Consider the following 12,206-nt stretch of genomic DNA (forward strand, 5'->3'; position numbering starts at 1 on the left):
CCGAAGCCTTCCCAGCTGCCCGGACCGCAGACGCCAACACCCCCGCCCCCCGCCACGCGCCGCCCGCCCGCGCCCCGCACGCCAGCCCACGACCGAGCGGCGGCGGCGGCTGCAGGCGGCGGCGACTCGCACCCGCGCGCTCAGGGCGGCGCTCGCCCTCCCAGGTGACTGGCACCCGCCGGCCGCGCCGGCCCCGCGCCCCCGGCCCGGTTCCGGCGCCCCCCCCCCAGGCCGCCCCCTCTCCCGCCTCTGCGCGCCCCAGCCTGCGGGAAGGGAGGTCGCGGCAGCGGCCCGGCGGCAGCGGCGACCGTGGCGACAGCGGCGACCGTGGCGGCGGCGGTGGCGGCGGCGGAGGCTGCGGCGGCGACCGTGGCGGAGGCGGTGGCGGAGGCCTCCGTGGCGGAGGCGGAAGCCGAGGCTGAGGCGGAGGCGGAGGCCGAGGCCTCAGTAGAGGCGGCGGCGGCGGAGGCCACCCTGGGGGAGGCGGCGGCCGCTCTGGCCGGGAAGGAGACGGAGGCCGCCCTGGCGGCAGCGGCCGCGACGGGGGCGGAGGCCAGCGGGACCGCGGCCGCCGCCTCCTCCGCCGCCGCCGCCGCAGCGGGAGAGGCTGCGGCGCCCCCCGTGGGGAATGCGGATGCGGATGCTGAGGCGGCGGCCGCGGATACAGATGCGGCGGCGGCGGCGGAGGCGGGCGGGGGCTCCCAGGGGAACCCAGACTTTCCCATGGCCTCGCTGTACGTGGGCGACCTGCACCCCGAGGTGACGGAGGCGATGCTCTACGAGAAGTTCAGCCCCGCCGGGCCCATCCTTTCCATCCGCATCTGCAGGGACAAGATCACCCGCCGCTCGCTGGGTTACGCGTACGTCAACTACCAGCAACCGGTAGACGCCAAGCGGGCCCTGGAGACCCTGAACTTCGATGTCATCAAGGGCAGGCCGGTGCGCATCATGTGGTCCCAGCGGGACCCCTCGCTCCGCAAGAGCGGGGTGGGCAACGTCTTCATCAAGAACCTGGGCAAGACCATCGACAACAAGGCGCTGTACAACATCTTCTCCGCGTTCGGCAACATCCTCTCCTGCAAAGTGGCCTGCGACGAAAAGGGGCCCAAGGGCTACGGGTTCGTGCACTTCCAGAAGCAGGAGTCCGCCGAGCGGGCCATCGATGCGATGAACGGCATGTTCCTCAACTACCGCAAAATTTTCGTGGGGAGATTCAAGTCGCATAAGGAGCGAGAGGCCGAGAGAGGAGCCTGGGCCAGGCAGTCCACCAGTGCTGAGGTCAAGGATTTCGAGGAAGACACCGACGAGGAGGCCACCTTGCGATGAAGACAGTAACCCTGGAGCGAGTCAGCCAGCAGAGCCAAACCGCGGCTCTCACTCGGTTTACAGCCCTTCCTCCCCTTTGTTCCCCTTAACAACCCACCAGCAGTGTATTGTATTGGCAGTGCGCCTCTCCTCCCCCGCCCCTCCCCCTGCCCTCCCGCCCCTCCCCGCCCTCTTCCCCCCCCCCCGCTCCTCCCCTCCCCTCCCCTTCCCTCTCCCTTCCCCTCCCCCATGCCCCCTCCCCTCTTCTCCCTTCTCTTCTTCCCCTCTCCCCACCCTCCACCACCCTTCTCCCCTCTCCTCACCACTTCCCTCTCTCCTCCCCCTCCCCTCCTCCCCCTCTCCTCTCCCCTTTCTCCTCTCCCCTCCCCTCCCCCCTCCTCTCCTCCCCCCTCCCCCCTCCCCCCTCCCCCCTCCTCTCCTCTCCTCTCCTCTCCTCTCCTCTCCTCTCCTCTCCTCTCCTCTCCTCTCCTCTCCTCTCCTCTCCTCTCCTCTCCTCTCCTCTCCTCTCCTCTCTTTCCTTCCTTCCTTCCCTCTACACCCCACCCCCTCACCAAGGGAGTTGTGACTAATCTTGCTAATCTGTGCCACTTGATAGGTTAAAGGCTGCCTCTCTCCCTTTGGTTTGGTTTAAAATGTACTTCCTTCTCCCTGTGTGTATTGAGCAGGTGATACAATTTCATGGCAGGAACACCGGAAAGCAGAAGGAAATTAGATAAAGGGAAACCAAGAGGGTAACTGCGCCCCATCATCCTACCACCCAGAGACGACCACTTTTACCTTTTGGGTGTGCTGTTTCTCCTGGCTCTCTTCTCCCCGCCCCCGCCCCCCACCCCACCTTCCCTTTTAACACAGTTTTAGAATGGTTCGTGTATGTGGTGTTTCTTAATCTGCTTTTTCAGAAACTAAAACCAAACAAAAATCAACCATTGAACTTCTTTCCATGTTATTCAACAGGTTTTCAAAATATCTCCAGTGCCTGCAGAGTGTATCCATGGACCTTAACATTTCTGTAATCATTCCCGCATTGTTGGACTTTCAGGTGGTGCCTAGTTCTTTCCCTGTGTTTAAACCCAACACTGCATACTCTGATGAGTGGATACTTCCTTGCCAAGCCAAATCTTCGCTAGCATACCCGTTGGTCTTCTTAACTGTGGACTTGCAGGGTCCACATGTGGACATTTAAAGAATTTTCCTGCGTGTTTGCCAAATGGCCCCCATCATAAGCATTGTATAGATGTCTATTCATGCCCGCCAGTGCAGCTAGTAAAAAGAGTATGCCCATTCCCCCTGCATAGTCTCCTGGTCACTGCGAGAGTGTGTGTGTGAGTGTGCGTGTGAGTGTGCGTGCGTGCGTGCGTGCGTGTGTGTGTGTGTGTGTGTGTGTGTGTGTGTGTGTGTAGGCCAGCCTGATGAGCTGCAAATGTTTTTTCTCTGTCCTGGTTGTTTTGCTGGATTTAAATCCTGTTTATTGCTTTCCTCCCCTGTGTTCACTTCTGCCATGTCCCCCACTGTCAGAAAATAATTCAGCTTCATTGCAGGAAAATACCACAAATCAGACAAGTGAACAGAAGAAAAGGAGTGTCTCCAATAATCAATCCTAGTATTCACCCCTACGTTCCTGAAACATTGCCATTAGTAACTGTTTAGTATTTTCCAGAAAGTACCTGCAACACTCTTGGCTGTACCTCTCTAGTATTTTTTGCATATGTCATATGTGTATATTACAATGTACATAACTGTTTTATATATGCTTTTCACACATAAATGTATATATATAAACATATATATGTACACATATATATGTTTATACACACATACTTGAACTTCTTTTCATTCCATTAAAGATACTTTCAAAATATCTTCTGTGACGTTAGTATTCCATTGGATTTCTGACTCAATAGATTGATAGGTAATTACATGTATATATATATATATATATATACACACACACACACATATGTATATATATCTCCATGTCTATATCTGTCTGTTTGAATGTATGTGTGTATATATTTTTTTAGTTCTTCAGTGTTGAACATCTAGGTGTTGCTGTTTTTTTTTTTTTACCTAAACAAAGCTGCCAGAGTATCAGCCCACAAATCTTGCTAACCTTAAAATCATTTTCTGAACCAACATTGCTAAAAGAGAAAGTGAATTGGCAGTTTAAAGTCTATTTTTTTATTTTGTCAAAGAGTATATTATTAAATGGCCATCTATAAAGATAGTACACATTTACCTTCATAATGAGCACCTGTATTGTAAAAGAACCCTGATACCTGTGTGATTTTTGCAGTTGGCATTGCAGTCATTTCATTTTCCCTTTATTTTATCAGAAATATGGGAAATTTTTTGTTTTTATTTTAAACATTTTTGTATAAATTATACATGAACATAATAAAAAATATCTTTTAAATTGTTATTGTAACAAAAGAAATTAAAATCCTAATGCCACGCCTAATACCCATACTTGACAAAATTCATTTTTAATAAATAGCTATCTACAAATCTTTATATTTATAACGTGTTATGCATTGTTTCATTGGAGGTATTTTCACTGTAACAGTTCTTTGTTACCTTATTTCTAAATCATTGAATATTCACTTATAATTCTGTTGTAACAATTTTTATCACAAGAAAGAGCTATAATTCAATTTTCAAACATACCTTGGGGTATGTTTAAAATGGTTCTGATTTTTTACTAGTAAAATCAATTCTATGATGAGCTGTTTGTACCTGAATGTTTTGGAACATTTTATTCCTTTCTATTTCTTACTATTGAAATTAAGGAGCAATAGATATGGAAGCTTCAAATATTTTTTTTCTTGGTTTGTTGATACATGTTTCTCCCTTCAAATTATAGCCTCAATAGTAAAGTGCAAATATCCTTACCCAGCTTCTTAAATTGGTCAAAATACTTATTTTTGTTTTGTGAAACAAATGGTTTTTGTTTTTTTTTATTGCTCTCAATTTAGAAGTGTGTTTTTTATAAATGAAATCAAGCACATTAAAATGTACCTAAGAACCACTTCATATAAATTATTTTCTATACCTTTACAAGCTTTCACTGCCCATTCTTACGTGTTTTAAAACACTTACAGAATCATACTGAGTATATTTTATCCAACAATTTCCTTTCAATATCTTGTGAACATACCTAAAATATCTATGTCTATTTAGTTTATCCTATAACTCACCATCATTATGTAGTACTGAGATGTTTTTAAAAGTCACCCATTTTGGATACTAAAGTGGTTTCTGTTTTCATCACTAAACCTAACTCTATGGTGAATAATTAATTCTACAGTTGAATTGTTCATTTCCCCCAGAGAAAAGTATCTAATATTTCTTTGCCTAACATAGATGTGAGTTAATTTTTAAAAATCAAGACAGGGGTCAGAAATGTTGATTTTAGAAGAATCAAGAGGATCTTTAAAGAACAATTTAAAATTAAAACTTAATGAACTCTAGAAAGGTAAAAAAAATTGTAAATTCTATACAGATAATGAAACAAAGTGCCTGCCTTGGCACAAGAAACAGGCTTATTTATACTATTTGACACTATTATATACACCCTCCATTTAGGTCAAGGTAGCTTTGACAGTTTGAAAAAGATGGAAGATACAAGACAAAACAAAAACAAAACAAAATCTGTAAAATCTTGTTTTGAGGATTTATGCTTGCAAGAGATGGATTACTCTTTTAATTATTCATTTAAATTACATTTTAAATTTTGTTGTAATATTTATCTAACCCATCATGTAAGTGATTCAGAAATAACTCCTCCTCGGCCATGGAAGGATGGGTAGCTATTGGTAGTCCAAGTTTGGCAAAAGTTTGGCTTCAGCTTTGATCTAATCTGGATAAAAGCCATCTTATGGCTACTTGAAAAACTAGGGTGGGGAGAGAGGAGAGAGAGGAGGAAGGAGAAAGAGGAAAGCTACACAACTAAAAGGAGAAATCATTGCCTGAGTAGTAATGTAGTAGTAATACATGGGAAAAGTCATTTAACAACTATTGTAGGACTCCAACCAACTATAAACACAGCGAGACTCTCTTGAGAATATTTAATAAAAGCAAATTCAGAATGAGGGAAAGTGTGTTGTTATATTATTACAAGAAATACCATACCTTAAGAAGGTAAAAGATCAATGTAGAAAAATTAAACATTTGTATTTTTGAGCACCATATGTAAAAACTACATGATTTGTTTAATTCCTGCAAAAAATAGGAATTATTTTCTCTCAATCCTCCCATCTAATAAAGCACAAAATCCTGTTGCTTTTATGCCCATGTTGCTAGAATGTGTCCCCCTCTCTCCATCCCCACTGCCATGTCAGACTATCATCATCTCTCATTAAGAATATTAAAATATCGGGCCTCCCCGGTGGCGCAGCGGTTGAGCGCTGGGTTGCGAAACTGCGCGCGGCCTCTGCGGCGCCGGTTCGATCCCCGGCTGCTCCCCGGCCACCAGAGGAGGGTCCCACATGGCGCGCAGACCTCTCCTGCCGCCCGCTGCTCCCCTCAGCAGTGTACTTCGGTCCTTCTGCCTGCTCTGCTCCCCGCTCTGGCTCTGGTGAATTCTCTCACCCTCCCGCGCTTCTGACTGTACCCAGTGCATGTATAAACAAAAACAAACAAACAAACCAGCAAACAAATAAATAAAGCATGCCCCTATTAAAAAAAAAAAAATCGTAAAAAAAAAAAAAAAGAATATTAAAATATCTTTTAGGAGTGTTGATCACTCCTAATTTGTGCTCTGCATTGCAACTAGAAAAAGCATCTAAAACTTTCTCTTTTCATGAAATACCTATGCTTAATAGTGTCACTGGTGTTCTTTTATATTCTCTATGAAGTATACAATCAATAGCATGGACTCCAGGACCTTTCATTACTAAGTAATTGATTACCTTTCCAGGCTTTTTCCAACCCCTATCTTGTCCCAGATTCACTGTTACACATACCATCTCTGCCATGGCTCAGTTTTATCAAAGACCTATGTTATTTCTCCCCTAAATCCTTGCTTATTTGTGCCTTTTTTCCAGCATACTTTTTTTTTTTGCCTATTCATTTTGAACAAAACTTAAGTTTCTCCTCTCCTAGGAATCCTTTCACAGTGACTTTCAGTTTGGATTTGTTATTTCCTCTAGAGAGTCTTATAATTCTATCATCTTCAATTTCTCATAACATAAGTATCACAATGGTTTTGCAATACAAATCTTTGAGGCTATGATGGTAATGACTAAGAATGAGGAGGGTACTGAACACTCAAAGATGTATTAAAAGTACACACAAAGGAATTTTCCAGATGAAGGCAATTTCTGCCTGCATTAATTTTTCTAAGCTTTTAAAATATATAATTTGAATACCACATAGTTCATCCATTTAAAGTATGCAAGTCAATGTTTTTTTTTAATGTACTCACCATAATACAATGATTGCCACAATCAATTTTAGAACATTTTCATTGCCCCATAAAGAAAACCCATGCTTATTAGTAGTCATTCTTCATTTCAACCTTGAGCACTTCACAACTACTAAATTTATGTTCAATCTCTATAGATTTGCAAGTAATGAATGTTTATATGAAGGGACTCACAACATTTCCCTGATGATTAATGGAGTTGAACATTTCTTTATGTGCTTATTGGACATTTTAAAAATATAGGCACAGTAGTTCATTGATTGGGAATAACTCCACAATATAGTAAATTTATTTTATGAAACCTCACTTGAATTCAGTTTTTTTTTTTTATTAACCAATGACTTAATCTTGAGTCCTTTGGATAAGATGCTTTCTCATTATTGGAGATCTTTACAACTTCTTTAGATAAAAGTCTATTTAGATCCTTCAAATAATATTTTTTACAAAACTGAATTATTAGCCTTTTTATTACTTTGTTGAAAGTGTTCTATATATACTCTAGATATATTTATTGATCTTTCTTTTTTCATTTTCACTTTTGGTATTAAATCTAAGATTTTAACCCAAGTTCACAAACATTTGCTCCCATAATTTCTTCTAAAATGTAATAGTTTTAGCTCTTACCTATAGGACTGTGAAATATTTTGAGCTAATTTTGTACATGGTGTGAGGAAAGGATCCACCTTCATTACTTAGCATGTGGCAATTGTTCCCCATATAGACTATTGAAAAGACTATTCTTTTCCCCTTGAATCAGAATCCTTGCCCAAAATGGATGGACCAAAACTGATGGCCCAAAAATGTAAGGGTTTATTTCTGGACATTTAATTCTGTTCCACTTACATGTTTTTAGGACATTATAACACTCTCTTGATAATAGTTGCTCTATGGCAAGTTTTGGATTCTGGAAGTGAGTCCTCTTTGTGTTTCATTTCAACATTGTTTTAGGTATTCTATGTAATTTGCAATTCTATATCAATTTTAGACTCAGTTTATAAATTTCAAAAAAGAAATTTTGCTATTGGCTCTGATGTGAATTATTTAAAAATGTATAGATCAATTTGTGTAGTAGTGCATTTTTTTTAAATTATATATTTATTTATTTTGAATACTTTCTCCTTTTTTTTTTATATTCCCCATACAATTGCAACCCCCTTATTTTGACCCCAATCCCTCCCCTCCCGCCCTCTACCCCCCATAGAGTGTCTCTGGTTCATAGTTTTTTGTTGATTTTAATTTTCACTTTCTTATAGTTTTTCATTTTCCTAGGCCCTTATTTAAGTTTTCTAGATTCCTGCTATGAGTGAGACCATCCGGTATTTTTCTTTTTCTTTCTGGCTTATTTCGCTGAGCATGATCCCTTCCAGCGCCATCCATGTTGCTGCAAATTGCATGTGTTTATCTTTTTTAAATGCTGAGTAATATTCCATGGTATATATGTACCACATCTTCTTAATCCAGTCATCTATTTTTGGGCATTTGGGTTGTTTCCAAAGCTTAGCTATTGTAAACAGTGCTGCTATAAACATAGAGGTGCAGGTGTTCTTTGGAATGGATGTTTCTGTGTCCTTTGGGTAAATACCTAGGAGTGGAATTGCTGGATCATATGGAAGCTCTATGTTTAGTAGGTTAAGAAATCTCCACACAGCTCTCCATAGTGGTTGAACCAGTTTGCACGCCCACCAACGGTGCAAAGGAGTTCCTTTTTCTCCACACCCTCGCCAACATTTGTTGTTGCTAGTTTTTTTAATATGTGCCATTCTCACTGGTGTAGGATGGTATCTCATGGTAGTTTTGATTTGCATTTCCCTGATTACAAGTGATGTTGAACATTTTTTCATATGCCCGTTGGCCATTTGCATTTCCTCTTCAGAGAAGTTTCTTTTTAGCTCTTCTGCCCATTTTTTGACTGGATTATTTTCTTTGTTGTTGTTGAGTCTCATCAGCTCTTTGCAGATTTTTGTGATCAGTCCTTTATCATTAGTGTTGGGTGCAAAAATGTTCTCCCAGTTGGTGGGGTTTCTCTTTGTTTTGGTTATTGTCTCTTTTGCTGTGCAGAAGCTCTTTAATTTGATGTAGTCCCAGCTGTTTATCTTTGCCTTCACTATCACTGCTTTGGGTGATGTGTCTGTAAAGATGTCTTTGATGGGCAAGTCCCGTAGTGTTTCGCCTATATTTCCTTCTATGTATTTTATGGTTTCAGGTCTTATGTCTAGTTCTTTAATCCATTTTGAGTTGATTTTTGTGTATGGTGTGAGGTAGTGGTCAAGCTTCATTCTTTTGCATGTAGCAACCCAGTTTCCCCAGCACCATTTATTGAAGAAACTTTTTTTGCTCCAATGCATAGTCTTTGCTCCTTTGTCAAAGATTAGTTGACCATTTATCTGTGGGTTTATTTCTGGATTTTCTATTCGATTCCATTGGTCTGTATGTCTGTTCTTGTTCCAATACCATGCAGTTTTGATGATTATGGCTTTGTAGTATAGTTTGAAGTCTGGGAGTGTGATGCGTCCATTCCCTTTTTTTTTTTTTTCAGGAGAGCTTTGGCAATTCGGGGTTTTTGGTGATTCCATATGAATTTCATCAATAATTGTTCTATTTCTTTGAAGAATGACGTTGAAATTTTGATTGGAATAGCATTGAATCTGTACATTGCTTTTGGTAGGATGGCCATTTTAATAATGTTTATTCTTCCAATCCATGAGCAGGGGATGTCTTTCCATTTCTTTGTGTCTTCTTCTATTTCTTTTAACAGTGTTTTATAGTTTTCTTTGTATAGGTCCTTTACCTCGTTTGTTAGATTTATTCCCAAATATTTGATTTTTTTTGTTTCGATAATAAAAGTGATGGTTTTTTTGATTTCTTCTTCTTCAGATTTATTGTTTGTGTATAGGAAGGCTACTGACTTTTGCGTGTTGATTTTGTATCCTGCCACTTTACTGAATTGATTGATGAGTTGAATTAGTTTTTCTGTGGAGTTTTTGGGGTTCTCTATGTATATTATCATATCATCTGCAAATAGTGATAGTTTGACTTCTTCTTTTCCTATTTGGATTCCTTGTATGTCTTTCTCTTGTCTTATTGCTCTGGCTAGGACTTCCAGTATTATATTGAAAAGCAGTGGTGAGAGTGGACATCCTTGTCTTGTTCCACATCTTAATGGAATTGCTTTCAGCTTTTCACCATTGAGGATGATACTGGCTGTTGGCTTGTCATAGATGGCCTTTATGATGTTGAGGTATGTTCCTTGTATCCCAAGAATTTCAAGGGCTTTTATCATGAATGGGTGTTGCACTTTGTCGAAAGCTTTCTCAGCATCTATTGATATTATCATATGGTTTTTATATTTCTTTTTGTTGATGTGTTGGATAGTGTTGATTGATTTTCGCATGTTAAACCATCCTTGTGTCCCTGGAATGAATCCAACTTGGTCGTGGTGAATTATCTTATGGATACATTGTTGGATTCTGATAGCTAAAATTTTATTGAGGATTTTTGCATCAGTGTTCATTAGGGAGATTGGCCTGTAGTTTTCCTTTTTTGTGTTGTCCTTATTTGGTTTTGGTATTAGTGTAATGTTGGCTTCATAGAATGTGTTTGGTATTGTCCCTTCCTTCTCAATTTTTTGGAAGAGTTTGTGAAGGATAGGCACTAATTCATCTCTGAATGTTTGGTAGAATTCATTTGTAAATCCATCAGGTCCTGGGCTTTTGTTTTTGGGGAGGTTTTTGATTACCATTTCCATTTCGCTAATTGTAATTGTTCTGTTTCGGTGTTCTATTTCTTCTTTATCTAGCTTTGGGTGATTGTAGAGTTGTAGGAATTTGTCCATCTCCTCTAGATTGTTGAACTGTTTCCATATAACTGTTCATAGTAGTTACTGATTATTCTTTTGATTTCTGCTGTGTCCGTTGTGATTTCTCCTCTTTCATTTATGATCCTATTTATTTGTGCTTTCTCCCTTTTTTCCTTTGTGAGCCTGGCTAGGGGTTTGTCTATTTTATTGATTTTTTCTAAGAACCAGCTCTTGGTTTCATTGATCTTTTGGATTTTTTTTTAGTTTCAATTTCATTTATTTATGCTTTGGTTTTTATTATTTCTTTTCTTCTACTGGTTTTGGGGTTTCTTTTTTGTTCTTTTTCTAGATCTTTGAGCGTCGAGATTAGGTTGCTTCTTTGAGTTCTTTCTTGTTTTTTGATGTGAGCTTCTATTGCTATATATTTTCCTCTTATTACTGCTTTTGCTGCATCCCATACATTTAGGATATTGGTGTCCTCCTTGACATTCAATTCAAAGAATTTTTTAATTTCTTCTTTGATCTCCTCGTTAGTCCAGTGGTCTTCCAGTAGTGTGGTTTTTAATCTCCATGAGGAAGGATAGTTCCTTGCCTTCTTTTTATGGTTTATTTCTAGTTTGATGCCTTCGTGGTCAGAAAAGATGGTTGGTATGATTTCAATCTTGGTGTATCTGTTGATGTTTGTCTTGTGCCCCAGTATGTGATCGATCTTGGAGAATGATCCGTGTGCGCTTGAGAAAAATGTGTACTCCGTTTTTATTGGGTTTAGTGTTCTATAGATGTCTGTTAAGCCCAAATGCTCTAGGTCCTTATTTAGAGCTTTAGTTTCTTTACTTATTTTTTGTCTTGTTGATCTATCCATTGTTGATAGTGGTGTGTTGAAGTCTCCCACTACGTATGTGTTTTCTCTGATGTCTGTTTTCAGAGAGGACAACAGTTGTCTGATATATTTTGGTGCTCCTTCGTTTGGTGAGTATATGTTAATGAGTGTTATTTCTTCTTGAAGTATTGTCCCCTTGATCATAATGTAGTGACCATTGGGGTCTCTTTTTATTTTTTTGAGTTTGAAGTCTGTTTTATCTGATATAAGTATAGCTGTTCCTGCTTTCTTTTTTGGTCCATTTGCTTGTAGGATTGTTTTCCATCCTTTAACTTTGAGCCTATTTTTATCTTTTGTAGCTAAATGTGTTTCCTGGAGACAGCAAAAGGTTGGGTTTTGTTTCTTAATCCAGCCTGCAACTCTGTGTCTTTTTATTGAAGAGTTTAGTCCATTTACATTTAGAGTTAATATTGATATGTTAGCATCTGTATTTGCCATTGTGTTTGTCTTTCCTTTGATTTTATTTATTTATTCTTTTAATAACTTTTTTTTTGGCCTTCTTTCGTTGTTATTCGTCCCTCTGAGGTTCTGGCTTTAGGATTCCTTGTAGTATTTTTTGGAGTGGGGGTTTAGTCGTAATGAAATTCCGGAGTTTCTGTTTGTCTGGGAAGATCCTTATTCTTTCTTCATAGAGGAAGGAGAGCTTTGCGGGATAGAGTATTCTTGGTTGGCATCTGTTTTCCTGGAGTCTGTTGACTATGTCCCTCCACTCTCTCCTTGCCCGTAGTGTTTCTCAGAGAAGTCTGATGTCAGCCTGATTGGTTTTCCTTTGAATGTTATCT

At 40.6% G+C, this 12,206-nt stretch overlaps 1 protein-coding gene across 1 annotated transcript; it reads left to right on the plus strand.

Moving 5' to 3' along the window:
* Positions 1-687: 687 nt before the first annotated feature.
* On the plus strand, positions 688-1,326 carry LOC311187394 (polyadenylate-binding protein 1-like 2; the record flags this gene model as incomplete). Its single annotated transcript, XM_084258772.1, has 1 exon — positions 688-1,326. Exon 1 carries the CDS (start codon positions 724-726, stop codon positions 1,324-1,326), a length of 603 nt encoding a protein of 200 aa, XP_084114898.1. The 5' UTR covers positions 688-723.
* Positions 1,327-12,206: the final 10,880 nt, after the last annotated feature.

The sequence above is a fragment of the Talpa europaea genome (genome assembly GCF_964194135.1).
Source record: "Talpa europaea genome assembly, chromosome: X".
NCBI lineage: Eukaryota > Metazoa > Chordata > Mammalia > Eulipotyphla > Talpidae > Talpa > Talpa europaea.